The sequence below is a fragment of the Octopus sinensis genome, linkage group LG1 (assembly GCF_006345805.1).
Source record: "Octopus sinensis linkage group LG1, ASM634580v1, whole genome shotgun sequence".
Lineage (NCBI taxonomy): Eukaryota > Metazoa > Mollusca > Cephalopoda > Octopoda > Octopodidae > Octopus > Octopus sinensis.
Genome location: NC_042997.1, coordinates 72902937 through 72918115, shown reverse-complemented (window position 1 = coordinate 72918115; position 15179 = coordinate 72902937). Strand labels below are relative to the sequence as shown.

The window sequence follows — 15179 nt, the reverse complement described above, 5'->3', positions numbered from 1 at the left end:
AAGTGTTGCCCATGAGTTCCAAGCATATCACTCTTGATATACATGGTGAATAAGAGACTGTTAATAACAACCATCTGAAGCCAGCATATTTGGAGAGCAATCTAGCCACAGTACCTCAACCAACAAATTCTACAGTTTTTTTCTCAACCAATCATTCCTGAGCCACTATTGTTAAGTAACATCAACACATTAATTATCCAGCCTTCTACTCTAATGACCAGTAAAATCACATCATCAACCAACCGTTTTTCTATAGGTACTCTAATTCTAGTAAGAGATTTTTGTGTCAACTCTCCTTTCTCACTATCTTTTGTTGATCCTTCCTAATCTTCCAAATTACAGCTTTTTCAGAAATGTGGGAAGGGCTAATGCAGTGATACTATTTGATTTATGACATATTGGTCTTGCTGTTTGTTGAGTGCCAATAAGAAATTAGTAGTTTGTGAGCTATTATTCAACCAACAGGATAGGAAGTAGATTCTTTTTCCTGTTAGTAAGTACAAAATAGTGTACACTGAAGTTTCTCAATGTTAAACTTTCTTAACATTTATATTATCCGAATACTTAATCAAAATAAACAAAAAGGTATATTTTAGAATTTATATTTTCATCAATTTTTTAATGACCATTTACTGTTATCATCAGCAATGACATGCACTGCTGTTCAGTAATACTCTCATGTGTATGTGTGGGCATAACATCTTTATTTAATTTCTACAGGTCATTCAAATTGCCCATGTTGGTGGAGTATTTTTTCCTTTATTACAAAGGTATAGTCTCCATCATAAGCTCCTGAATATTCTTTGAAAAACTTTAGTAATGCACTGTTGTTCTCACTTCTTCACCAGTTGCACTTCATTTGTGTCATCAAATTATTCTCTCTGAAGACTGTCCTTCAATGGACAGAACAGGTGAAAGCTAGAGGATACCAGATTCAAGTTGTATGATGAATGGGGTCCAGTAACCAGTCCAATTTATCGATTACTTAATTTGTTGCCAAAGATGTGTGTGGTCACACATTGTCACAGTGAATGTAGATAGCTTTCAGATTTCTTTTTGGCCCTGCACCATCCTAATGCCTTCTCTTAGCTTCTCTCAACACATTGTTTGAAGCTTATGGTACAGCCACATTCCAGAAAGTCAAAGAGAATGATCCCCTTGTAATCCCTAACTAACAGTCACTTTGACTAATTGCTGATTCTTGAACCACTTAGGCTTTTGAGAAGTGTGATGTTATTTCACAGATTGAGCCTTCATTTCTAGATCATAAATACATGCCCATATTTCATTTCTGTCATCAGATAAAAAAAGTAACACGTCTTCATTTGCTCCAAATCCTCACAGAAGATTGCTCTTCTTCAAATTGGGTGTAAACTGGAGTACCCACTTTTCACATATCTTCTGATACCTAAAGTCTTCCACCTCTTCTGTAATACACTGTAACAACAGTTCAGTCATACAGCAACCTCACAAATTGTAAAATACCTTTCTGTATGAATCAATTTGTCCAATTGCTGGTGATTCCTGTGAGTTGTTGCAGTTGATGGCCTCTCACAGCATAGCTCATTTCTCCTTCTTTATCTATCTGTGCACTGGTTTCATCTCTGTAAACAATTTCTAATTTTCTGTATGTCAGACAACCTGCACCCCTCCAACACATTGCTTTTGCTATGAAACCATTATGTGTCTAATGAAGAAAAGCAGGGAGAAAAGTTACTATGCCTTCTTTTGCAATACGATCAAAACAACCTTTGCATAATACATACACACACACACAAATATTTCCTGAACCTTATGAAGGAAACAACAGAGGACCAAGATATGTGATGCATTGGTGTACTCGAAAAGATCAGCTCACCACATAAATAGCATTGGTTTGGGTGCTGGTTCCAGTACATTGTGGAGTGGTTGGTGTTAGAAAGGGCATCCAACCATAGAAACCAATCCAAAATAGGACTATTGAACCTAGTGCAGCCCCTGGCATTGGCAGTTCCTGTCATGGCGTCCAACACATGCCAGTGTGGAAAACGGACGTATGATGATGATGATGATCTACTGCAGCTCACTATTAGAAAAGCAGAATGTCTCATATGCATAGTTGGGTAAGGAATGCCATTATGTTCAAAATTTCATCAACAATTATGCAACTTATTTAATCCCAAGAAATGGGAACATCGACCCACTGAGTTCAAATCTTGTCCCAATTTGCCTTTCACAGAATAATTTTTTTAATTAATATATCAATATTAACACGTAGACAACAAAAAGTTGTAGGTACTCAGTTATCATTCAGATTAACAAAAAAAAAAAAAATGAATCACGATCGTTCTACGATAAATGGTAAGAAAACCTGAAGGAATGTTTTTGTAAAATTGTAAAATTGAAAATAAGTCAGTATGGGAGTTTTAAAGAAGTAAATAAAAATTAAAGGGAAATAACAAGGGGAGATAAATAAGTAACACTGTAGACACTGGATATAGCAACCAAAAAGTGAACAAATGTCTTTCTCTTCGGTATATATATATATATATATATATATATATATATAAAATATAAATTGGAGATAAAACCACTATTATGCAATTCAAACAACAATGATAGATGTCTTGCAAACAACTTGCACATGCAAGTGCTACCAGTCCAAAGCTCCATATACCGGAAGCCAGCAAGTGTATGGGGTCATCAGGAGAGAATGCACGCCATTTCGGGGCCTACCTCTCGACGGCATCAATGCGCACCAGCCCCCCTCACTGATATGAGGCCCCGATTGTTAGATCAGCTGGTTATATCCTTCTAGCCATCGCTCATCGTCTCTTTTTAACCAAATCCAGTGGCTAGCCTTCTCCACTGTAGATTGGATATCAGTCATGCTGGTATTGACTTTACGATGAGCTAGGCCTAGCGATAACAACAGTCGTCTCACGCTGTGTCCAACATAAACCAAAACATAAATAACAAATAAACTATATTTTCATAAAACTAGATCACAAAAAGTATAAAAATTAATAATCAATATATAAGTAATAAGTAAATATATAATAAGTAATATATATAATATATAATTACTTATTATATATTGATTATTCATTTTTATACTTTTTGTGATCTAGTTATATGTTTTATGAAAATATATTTTATTTGTTATTCATGTTTTGGTTTATGTCTACCATTGTTTGAATTGCATAACATTGGTTTTATCTCTAATTTATATTTTATATATTTACTAGCAGTATCGCCCGGCGTTGTGGTTTGTTTAGACCCTTTAGAATTGGAATTTTTGAAAAGTAAAAATTTGGCAGTATGTAGCTTGTTATTCTCTTTAAGTGAAATACACCGAAAAATGGCGACACAGCAGTCAAAACATCGTAAAAAAATAGGGATTTTCATAGAAAAAAGGCACCTTTTTGATGTAAATAATTTTTGGTGTTAACATGGTCCGATTTGAATTTTTTCTTCTATGGAAGGAAGAGTTAGCCTTCTTCTACCATACTCTCATATATATATCATCATCATCGTTTAGCATCCGTTTTCCATGCTAGCATGGGTTGGATGGTTCTACTGGGGTCTGTGAAGCCAGAAGGCTTCATCAGGCCCAGTCAAATCTGGCAGTGTTTCTACAGCTGGATGCCCTTCCTAACGCCAACCACTCCGTGTGTGTAGTGGATGCTTTTTACGTGCCACCCGCACAGGTGCCAGACAGAGCTGGCAAACGGCCACGAATGGATGGTGCTTTTTATGTGCCACCGGCACGGGGGCCAGGCGAGGCTGGCAACAGACACGAACGGATGGTGCTTTTTACGTGCCACCGGCACGAGGCCAGTCGGGGCGGCACTGGCAACGGTCGTGAAACGGAAGGTTCTCTTACATGCCACCGGCACTGGTAACACATCTGCAATTTCCATTGATCGATTTCAATTCTGATCCTCACTTGCCTCAACAGGTCTTCACAAGTAGAGTTTTGTGTCTCAAGAAGGGAAGGTATGCATACGTAGGCTGGCTCCATCCCATGTAGAAGGCCACGGGTTATGGACTCACTTGTCCTGCCGGGTCTTCTCGCGCACAGCACACTTCCAGAGGTCTTGGTCTCTAGTCATTTCCTCAGTGAGACCTAAAGTTCGAAGGTCGTGCTTCACCACCTCATCCCAGGTTTTCCTGGGTCTGCCTCTTCTGCAGGTTCCCTCAACCGCTAGGGTGTAGCACTTTTTCACACAACAATCTTCATCCATTCTCGCCACTTGACCATACCAGCGCAAACGTCTCTCTTGCACACCACAACTGATGCTTCTTAGGTCTAGCTTTTCTCTCAAGGTACTTACACTCTGCCGAGTATGAGTACTGACATTACACATCCATCGGAGCATACTGGCTTCATTTCTTGCGAGCTTACACATATCCTCAGCAGTCACGGCCCATGTTTCACTGCCATGTAGCATGGCTGTTCGTACACATGCATCATACAGTCTGCCTTTCACTCTGTGCGAGAGGCCTTTTGCCACCAGCAGAGGTAAGAGCTCTCTGAACTTTGCCCAAGCTATTCTTACTCTAGCAGTTACACTTTCAGCACACCCGCCCCCGCTGCTGACTTGGTCACCTAGGTAACGGAAACTATCAACTATTTCTAGTTTTTCTCCCTGGAAAGTGACGGAAGTTGGTCTCAGAGCATTTTCAGTGTTTATTGTTCCTGAGCATCTGCCACATACAAAAACCATCTTCCTAGTTAGCCTTCCTTTGACATTGCTGCACCTCTTATGTGTCCATAGCTTATACTTGGTGCATCTTATAGAGTTTCTACCTACACCTTTTCTACAGATCGAGCAGGGCCATCTACCTGAAGGCGTTTGTGATTTGTCTACCTTCCTACTGATTACGACTTTGGTTTTAGCTAGATTGACTCTGAGGCCCTTCGATTCTAATCCTTGTTTCCACACCTGAAACTTCTCTTCCAGTTCTGATAGCGACTCAGCAATTAGAGCAAGGTCATCAGCATAGAGGAGCTCCCAAGGGCATCCTGTCTTGAATTCCTCTGTTATTGCCTGGAGGACTATGATAAATAAGAGGGGGCTGAGGACAGCCTTGGTGGACCCCTACTTCTACACGGAATTCTTCACTGTACTCGTTGCCAACCCTCACCTTACTAGCAGCGTCCCTATACATGGCCCGCACAGCTCTCACTAACCATTCATCTATCCCTAGTTTCCTCATTGACCACCAGATAAGGGATTGGGGGACCCTGTCGAAGGCTTTCTCCATGTCAACAAAAGCCAGGTACAGGGGCTTATCTTTGGCTAGGTATTTCTCCTGCAGCTGCCTTACCAGGAATATAGCATCAGTAGTACTTTTCCCTGGCACAAACACAAACTGCATCTCATCTAAACTAACTCTCTCTCTAATTAGTTGGGCAATGACCCTCTCCGTAACCTTCATCACCTGATCCAACAGCTTGATACCTCTGTAGTTATTTGTATCTAGGGCGTCACCTTTACCTTTGTAGCAGTTGACTATTATGCTGCTACACCAGTCATTGGGTATGACTCCTTTGTGTATCACCTGATTAACTATACGGGTGACTAGGCTATAGCCGACACTACCAGACATTTTGAGCATCTCTGCAGTAATTCCTGATAGGCCTGGGGCTTTCCCTGTCTTCATGCTTCTAATTGCTTTAACTATCAAAGAATTGTCAACTTGGATGGCTGGACCCTCTGTTGGGTTGACATTTGGCAGACTCTCTTTATCTCATTCATTTTCTTTATTCAGCAACCTTTCATAGTGGCATCTCCAAACCTCTCTCTTTGCATCCTCATTTAGCGCAAGTGAACCATCTTCCATGCGAACACACTTCTCTCCTACCACATCACGATTCTCTCTCACACACTGTCTTGCAACGCGAAACACCTCCAGTCTTTGGTCCTCATGGCGCAGAACATTAGCAAATTTTTTCTTATCTGCTTCCCCTCTGGCTAAATAAACCTGTCTCCTAGCTTCTCTTTTGGCAGTCTGATACAATTCCCTGCTACCCCCATTTTTCCAGACCTTCCAAGCCTGTCTCTTTTCTCTAATAGCCCTGTCTACAATATTGTTCCACCACCACGTTATTCTAGGTCGAGAGGGGACTTTGCACCAGCCACAGATCTGGTCAGTGGCTCTCAGCAGGTTGTCCCTTAGAAACGTCCAGTTGTCTTCTACCCCCTGTGATGCTCTATCCCCTTCTACTTCTTCAAAGGCTTCAAGTAATACGTCCCTAAATCTCTGTCCATTTGCAGGATCTTTAAGCTTCCAGATCCTTCTTCTCCATATTGGTCGTCTTCTGGTTGTCCTCCTAGTCCTGATCCTAAAGTCACTAACTACCAGTCTATGTTGTGGGGTATATTCTTCGCCTGGGAAGGTTTTGGCATTTATAAGCAGCCATCTCTCCCTTTGCCTTGCAAGGATGTAGTCAATTTGGCTGGTATGTTGGCCCGATCGGTAAGTGACTAGGTGGCTGGTAGGTTTCCTGAAGTTAGTGTTGCAAATCATAAGATTATTTGCATCGCAGAACTCCAGCAGCCTGGTTCCCTCCTCGTTGCGGGAGCCATAGCCATAGCCTCCATGGAAGCCCCCAGCATGTCGTCCAACGTGACCATTGAAGTCACCAGCCACAAAGAGAAGGTCTCTGTCGTTCGTCAACGAGGTAGTCTGCAGTAGAGTGTCATAGAATTGGTCTTTCTGTCCATCGGGTAGCCCCGACTGAGGAGCATAGGCTGATATAATGGTTGCTAAACTATGACGAAGCACTAATCTAATCTTAAGTATTCTGTCTCTTACTCTGATTACCTCAATTACTTTATCTACCATTTCTCAGCGATAAGTATACCCATGCCACCAACCCCGTCAGTGTTCCCTGCCCAGAAAATCTTGTACCTGCGTTCCTTGCCTGTGAGGAACCTAGCTGATCCTCCTCTCCACCTTATTTCTTGCATGCAACATATATCCACACATCTCCGTTCAAGCATCTAGACTATCTCACCAGACCTACCTTTCAGTGTGCCAACGTTGAGGGTGCCAACCCTGAGGGTGTGGGAGGCATGGGCTCTAGATACCCTGGGACGGTGGACAGTAGCTTCGTGTACCTGAAAAGAAAGCTCGCATTTGGCAGAATTCATGTGCAAGTAATGAAGTAGTAAAGTAGCCCTCAGTACAACCTGCATAACACTAGCCTTTCATATTTTGCACTGTATGAACATTACCTTACATAGGTCGAGACTAGGGGTAGGGATGGTGAAAGAGCATTTGCAGTCTTCATGGGAAGCAACCCCGGGATGGCAAAGAATAGGAACTTCCGGCATGTGTGGAGGGGGTGGGAAGGCGGGTTCACCGTAACTTAGTAAGAGGTTCTGTTAATCGTATGAGCTAGAAAATAGGTTTGAAAAATCAGAGGGAATAATCATTATTGATAACTAATATAACACCGTAACTTAGTAAGAGGTTCTGTTAATCGTATGAGCTAGAAAATAGGTTTGAAAAATCAGAGGGAATAATCATTATTGATAACTAATATAACACCGTAACTTAGTAAGAGGTTCTGTTAATCGTATGAGCTAGAATATAGGTTTGAAAAATCAGAGGGAATAATCATTATTGATAACTAATATAACACCGTAACTTAGTAAGAGGTTCTGTTAATCGTGTGAGCTAGCAAATAGGTTTGAAAAATCAGAGGGAATAATCATTATTGATAACTAATATAACACTGTAACTTAGTAAGTTATATATATATATTAATACAAAAAAACCCTCCAGGCTACATACCGAAAATTAATTTCTTTGCCGAATTTCTACAATGTTTACGGCAATTCGTTTTTATATCTTGATTTTTTACTTTTCATGCAATTTACGCATGCTTGCACGCGTGGTGAACAGTTCACGTCAAACAGCTGACTGAGTAAAGTTCACTATTCAATGCATGGGATAAGGCTTAAACAAACACATTATCGATTTTTACCCTTGCGAGATGGATTTCGGAACAGAAATAGCGCAGTTCAATTTTCATTCGCCTAAACTTTAAGTGACCCATTTTTGGTGGTTCTACGCTTTGTTGGCTAGGAGGAGATGGGCCGGGAAGTTAAACACACAGACACACACACAAGGTGAGTTTTATATATATAGATATTGTGAAATTTGATTTAATATAAATTTTTCCCTGTAAGTTTGGAATTTACTCCCTAATATTATATATATATATATTCAATTAGATTGATATTGTTATATTTCGGAATGGTCATTTTGCCAGTTTAGCCAATTAGATTGAGTTATTGATTATTAAGCATTGTCTCTAAATGGCATGTAGCTTCATTTTAAAGAATATCATCTGAAATTCTTTATATTAAATTTTCGTCAAGAACAAGCCTCATGAATTTTATGCGTACTGCGACAAATTGAATGTACAAATGTTTACCTGTTTCGCTTTATGTGATAAAGTGTTAAGAATAGATGAAGTGGATGCATGTTAAAAGAAAATTTGGAACGTCAGATAATTTGTTCGTGTTATATTTATATGGAGGAATTCTGTACTGAAGAGAATGACATTTGTTCACTTTTTGGTTGTTACATTCAGTGTCATCGTTGTTTAACAGTAAGTTGATTATCTCCCCTTTAATTTTTATTTACTTTTTAAATATCTAAATTTTCTTCACTACGAGAATGCTACTCTACATGCGAACAGCACAAGTTAACATATACACAAGTATGGAAAGGTGACAAGTTGGTAAGTTCATTAGCCTGTCGGACAAAATGCTTAGAGGCATTTCTTCTGACTTCCGTCGAGCTCAATTTTGTCCTTCATTCTTTCGGGGTCAATAAAACAAAAACCAGTCAAGATGTGGGGTTGATGAGATCGACTAGACCCAAACTTCAACCAAAATTTCAAGCCTTGTGCCTAAAAAGGAGATACACAGGTATGGATGTACGTAAGGCATACATCTGTGTACCTAAATACATACATACAGTTATATGCGGTTGGTCATTATTTGAATTAAAAAGATAGTGAGAAATGTTAGTACATATGCTAACTTTAGCTGCCCACATTACATTCCTCATAGAAAAAGAAATACAGCTATACTAATATTTTCATTAGTGAATATACAACTCATTATTTTAATAGAGTAAGCTTATTCTGCAATACAGACAGTTTGTATTGCTATAATGAATCTTATATGTAAATAGAATTTTAACAAAATAACAGAAGTCAGTCGACAGGATCCGCGTAGTATAATTGAAGATTAAACTGACAGTTAAAGCAAATTGAATTACAATAACACCCATTGGAAAGGCAGAAACATAGGACTTTGTTAAACATCAAAATACGATCAATAATAAATATGAGGCAAATATTAACCTGTTGTATTCGGATTTCAGATTCCAAACGAGTTTGGAGAATTTGCTTTTGGTAAAGAGCTTCATTCAGCTTCTCTTCTAATTCTTCTGTTCGTTGCATATGTTGTATCTTTAGGTTATCAATGGCAATTCCTTTTTGCGATGACTCTATCTTGTGAAGCTGGAGGTCATGAAGTAGCTGCTTTTTCTCAAGAATATCTCTTCCAGCGGCATTAGATTTGGTATCTTTAATTCTTCGCGAACTGCGCCGGTTCACATGTTCCCTTTCTGGAGAAAATGTGTCCGTTGGAACAGAGGTCTCAAGACTAATTTCATCAGATTCTTGATCTCGGAATATCTGAGAGAATTCCATATCCATCATCTTTTTTTAATGAACTGTGCAAAGAATTGATATAATCTTTTTTTTTCATATATATATAATGTATATAATACCAGGATCTTGAAATCAAACCTTTCTCAGCTTACTCCTACTAAAATCGTTTATTTTTCATGTATAATATAACGCAACCAATCATTTTCAGTAAGGAATAACTTAAGAAAGAATCCAGAAAAGTATTGAGATACGCTTTGTTTATTGACTTGTCATGACACGTTTCGAAAGTAGCGCCGCCCTAGCACTGTTGATTTATCTCCCTTTAGTGAATATCTCTAGAAGTGACGATAATTTCTTTCTAACAGACGTAACTAATCTATTGTTAAAACTACTTTATCGAGTTTACATGGTAAAATGACGTATTTATTTACAATTTATTTTTGCCTATTACTTTTTTTTATTTTATAACGTAATACAATGAGCTTATACAGATTTTCATCTCAAATATTTAATATCTAATAACACATATATTTATAGATTAGTCAGTGCTGACCAACGCATGGCCTTTTTCAATCATGGTCACCAAAAGTGAGAAGAGAAAACGTCCTGTTGTTGAGAATGTTGAACCAATATCTAATGATGTAAGTAATATTTCTTCTATTTAACTGCATCTGATGTCTTCTCTGCTAAACTTTATAAGATGACTGACTTCACGTCTATTAGTATTACACGTGTATCTTGTATTGTAGGTATGTTACATTTTTAGCGTTTACCTCGCTATATCATCTTTTTAACAGCTTCGGCCTCCTATGTAAAACATTATGTAGCCTAACATAGGAATACCATAACAACATCTTAGAAGTGTTTTTGCTAGTTTCAAACCATGTGGCATGTACAGTTTATGAATGAGAATTTTTACCTCTTTCAACTATCAATAATGTAATCTACTTATCTATACTAGCCTTAAAGCCGTCCTTAGCGTGGCATTCACCCTAGATACTGCGGAGAGCCCCTTTGAGGCCTTCGGCCCCACTATCGGGACGCTTTGCGACCCTCTACCCTTGTGTAGTGAAACTTTTTTCTGCAAATGTGCTAAGCATTGGTGCTGATCATAGTTTGATTTATAAGCGTAGGAGCGAGGTAAAGGCATAAAAAATAGTGGGGCACCATTTAAGTGGCCCTTAAGAAATTGAACCTTCTTACCTACCTGTGAGTTCATGGTATGAAATTCATTGTCATTGCCCTAATTTGGTCGCGAATACCATGTAAAATGCTGTAAAAAGAGGGTCGTCAGTGAGGCCCCAATTAGGCGGTCCTTAGAAAAAAAATAGACCCCCTTCCTTAGGACATTCCCTGAGATTAAGGGAGTTGCTGATTTGAGTTTTGGTCTAGTAGAAGTTAACGGACAGAAACATCATTCAAATTTATATTAAAATATATGAAATGCTTTATCTGTCTGTTCCCAATGCATTCTCAAACGGCTAAAAAAATCAAATCACTTTTTACATGGTAATAGTATTAGACACTATGAGTGTCAACATGTAAATTTCTTTTCATTTGGATGAAAACAATGCATCATTGGCACCGGTTCGGTATTACATGTCAAAAGTGAAAGAATAACATCTATATTGTAATGTGATATAATATTGTTTCACTTTTAATTCTAATTATATCCTAATGTGAACAATATTACGCATCAGCAACTTTCCATCTTTACGGCCATGACAGCGGATTTGTGTATGTGTGTTGACTGACATAATGAGCGGTTGGAGGAGAAACTCTTGACAAAAAACAATGAGGTGGCTGGTCCAAGGTATATAAAAATACACATTTACCATTCAATTACCAGTTAATGATTATCGCAGTAGTTGCAAATTTACCATTTGATTAGTTTATACTGCATACAAAAATAAAAACATGCTACATACATACAACTGCTTACAATAATAGAGGTTACTGTATAATATCTTTTATGTTCATAATTTTTGGTTTACAATATTGAAAAAAATATGCCACCCAAGAAAACAAGAAACAAGTATAAAGCAAGGAGGATTGTAGAAAACCGAAGGCAAGAGTCTAAAGAGAGAATGGAGATGAGACTTTCCCAAGATGAGCAAACGCATGCTGCAGCATATCAAATGGAGCCTCAAGAGAGGAAGGAGATGACACTTTCCTAAAATCAGTAAACAATACAGAAAGGAGATGAGACTTCCCCAACATCAGCAAAGGCATGCTGCAGCACTTATTGCTGAATTGTTAAAAATGTTTTAATGATTCGACAGCAGCCCCAATAGAATAGCTCTCAAAAACAGACTACATACAAATTCGTTCTTCACAACTCCAGCAGCTGCTTTCAGATATGATCCATCCCATTCTTATAAAAATGATAATTTTCTCCAAATTGGTGTGCTAAACTCAAATTGTCATTTCTGCAAAGCTTTAAAATTTCCAAATGAAACTAATGGCATGTGCTGCTCAGGCAGTAAGGTAAGATTGCCATCACTCCCAGCTCCTCCTCAACTTCTTATAGATCTTTTGGAAGGCACTTCCAACCAGTCAAAAGATTTTCTGAACAATATCAGACAATACACCTCTATATTTCAAGTGGCATCTAAGGATATAGTTGAACAGGCAAGCGAAGTCGATATAGAACCTCATCCGACGACAGGCACCCATGCCAACCCCCTTTGCTTGCGAAGACATGGGGCAAGCGAAAGCGAAATCGAATTGAACCAGCCAGGATCCCTGGTCTGGTGGTACGTAAAAAGCACTATCCGACTCGTGGCCGATGCCAGCGCTGCCTCCACTGGCTTCCGTGCCGGTGGCACGTAAAATACACCAATCCGACCGTACGACAGGCACCCATGCCAACCCCCTTTGCTTGCAAAGACATGTTGGGGCAAGCGAAATCGAAATCGGATTGAACCAGCCAGGATCCCTGGTCTGGTGGTACGTAAAAAGCACTATCCGACTCGTGGCCGATGCCAGCACCGCCTCGACTGGCTTCCGTGCTGGTGGCACATAAAATACACCAATCCGACCGTGGCCGTTGCCAGCCTCGCCTGGCACCTGTGCAGGTGGCACGTAAAAAGCACCCACTACACTCACGGAGTGGTTGGCGTTAGGAAGGGCATCCAGCTGTAGAAACATTACCAGATAAGACTGGAGCCTGGTGCAGCCTTCTGGCTTCCCAGATCCCCGGTCGAACCGTCCAACCCATGCTAGCATGGAGAACGGACGTTAAACGATGATGATGATGATGGATTTATGTCTACATTCAAGAACAAGCCTATCACCTCATTGGTTCCTTGCTACCTACAAATGAACAACCACAGTTCCTCTAAATTTACTTTATGAGTGATGTAGGACAACAAACCCGATGGAGGTGTCAAAACTTCAAATGATGGGTTGTGTTAGACATAATGCCAACTGCCACAAAGGAGAGTATATCCACTGACAGCTTTTTAGTACATTCAAAAATCACATTGCCCCCACCCCCAATTTTCCATGACAGATTAGGGCCTGGAATAATCCAAACAGACACATGACATGTCACTTAGTTGAATTAGCCCATCATTTACTCCACGAATGTTTTGTTATCGATGCTGCACTTTCCTGTATCACCTGTTTCAACATAACTGTAATACTAGGCCATTTTAATCCTGAGCAATGCTAGATACCTCTGCTAGTCACCTCTAAAGATGTGTTATGCAATCTTGGAATATTGTAGGTACATTTTTTCAATATAAACTAGATTTATCAAGGATAGTATTGTTTGGTTCATAGTAATGACTTCATCAGATTCTTTTTGTTAGTTTACTTGCAGGACTTATTGGTTTTTCATCTATACCAGAAGAACAGTTTGATGGAGTAACTACTGTCCTTGTTAAATACTTATTTCTGTTTGTATTTCCTTTAGAGTTTACAGTCGTAATATGAAGTATCATGATGTATCTTTGGAACTATAAAAGGTGGTTTAAATTGAAATACTCCATTTCAGATATCGTATTTGAGATGGCATAAAAGATGCAGCACATATTGAGGAAAAAGAAAATCAGACAAAATTAGCTTATTGAAGGCCCACCTTGCATATAGGACTGAGGGTGATTTCTTGAGGCTTTTATGTATGGCTTAATGCATCTTGTATATCGTCAAATACATATATGGCGTTCTTAACCAACATATTGTCATTTAAAAAAAAACTTTTCCATTTATTGTATACAAATAGCTGTAAAAATGAGTCAACAAAAAGGTCACTCGATTGTTGCTTGAATTACTAGGATAAAGTAACCAGAGTGACCTCTTCATAGCACTATCATAAAAAAAAAAAAATGCCGGATGATTGAGACTGAAATGCCAATCAGAGATATGTTCAGGTTTGACTGATCTGGTGTTAAACAATGACAATGATTGTATCAAATAATCATACATAAATGTCCTCTCATTGGGTGATATAATTTGACATTAGAAACCCACCCAAAACTTTTCCAGTATTGTGGTCTATGGAATAACACTTTCGTTACTATATTTCTGACCAAAATACACCCCTCATGAGTTTCAATTAAATTCTAAAATAATCATGAATTTAGGCTTGTTTCATTAAATAACTAACTATTTTACTTAACATATTAATGTGATATTTGGAACATAATTAAAGAAAGGGTTCTTAATCAATTCTATTGCATAACTTTTGTCTCAAAGTGACTTTAATTACTCGTAAATCCAGGTAAACTGAGCAAAAGGTAAAAATATAAAAATTTTGTTTAAACATCACCATAGAAAATGAATCATCAGCTAATATTCAATTGGGTATGCAAGAAAATTTTGATAAAGAAGAATTGTGCGCATCACTAGATCATCAGTTGAATTTAATGCATAATAACAGGTGTACCATAAAGGTGAAATAAACTGAAATATTGGAATCCACCTAAATCCACAGTAAGTTTTACCGAACTAAAGAAATTGGTCAAAAAATAATATACGGCCCTGGTTATGGTATGGAAGTGATAAATTCCAGACCACATTGTACACTAACATTATTTTCCCTGTATAAAAACTAAATCCACAGCAGTACCCAGTATTTGCTTCACAAATTTTCCAAACTTTGATCCCCCATTTTGTGTTTTGTTTACATTCTGCGTAAATTTGGTTCCACAGTGATCGCTTCAAACAATAACTTCCAGACCACATCGTACCCTAAGCCATGCTGACTAATACTATTTTCCCTGAGAAAAACTAAATCCACAGCAGTACCCAGTATTTGCAGTTAAACTAAAGCGTTAAACCCAGTCAAAGAAACAAAAAAAAATTTTATAATTGGTGTAAAGCAACTTCCTCTAAACAAATATGAAAAAAAAATGCGCGCACGCAAAAGGGGAGTGGGAGAGATGCCTCGGAAAATTCACATCGGGAATTTCCGAAAGTGTCTGACCCGGGCACAAAAACAAAAAATAGTGTAATAGGTGTAAAACAACTTGCTCTAAACAAAATGAGA

The 15179-nt window shown here is 38.6% G+C and overlaps 2 protein-coding genes and 1 long non-coding RNA gene across 5 annotated transcripts in view; 2 read left to right on the top strand and 1 right to left on the bottom strand.

Moving 5' to 3' along the window:
* The window catches only part of LOC115213149 (progesterone-induced-blocking factor 1-like), a 42736-nt gene extending 32760 nt beyond the window's left edge, over positions 1 to 9976 (bottom strand). For both annotated transcript variants that reach the window (XM_029782094.2, XM_029782086.2), the window contains exon 1: positions 9374 to 9976. In XM_029782094.2, coding sequence (XP_029637954.1) covers positions 9374 to 9733 — 360 coding nt within the window. In that variant the 5' untranslated portion in view covers positions 9734 to 9976. The remainder of the gene's footprint in view (positions 1 to 9373) is intronic.
* On the top strand, positions 5962 to 7559 carry LOC118762899. Its single transcript, XR_004998649.1, has 3 exons — positions 5962 to 5972; positions 6682 to 6685; positions 7394 to 7559. It is a non-coding gene; the product is annotated as an uncharacterized LOC118762899 (long non-coding RNA).
* The window catches only part of LOC115213138 (ribosome biogenesis protein bop1-B), a 50488-nt gene continuing 44000 nt past the window's right edge, over positions 8692 to 15179 (top strand). The window contains exons 1-2 of one of the 2 annotated variants that reach the window (XM_036501904.1): positions 8692 to 8743; positions 10223 to 10326. In XM_036501904.1, coding sequence (XP_036357797.1) covers positions 10261 to 10326 — 66 coding nt within the window. In that variant the 5' untranslated portion in view covers positions 8692 to 8743; positions 10223 to 10260. Of the gene's footprint in view, positions 8744 to 10009; positions 10095 to 10222; positions 10327 to 15179 lie in introns of those variants that run through there. The other variant, XM_029782075.2, reaches the window with a different exon arrangement.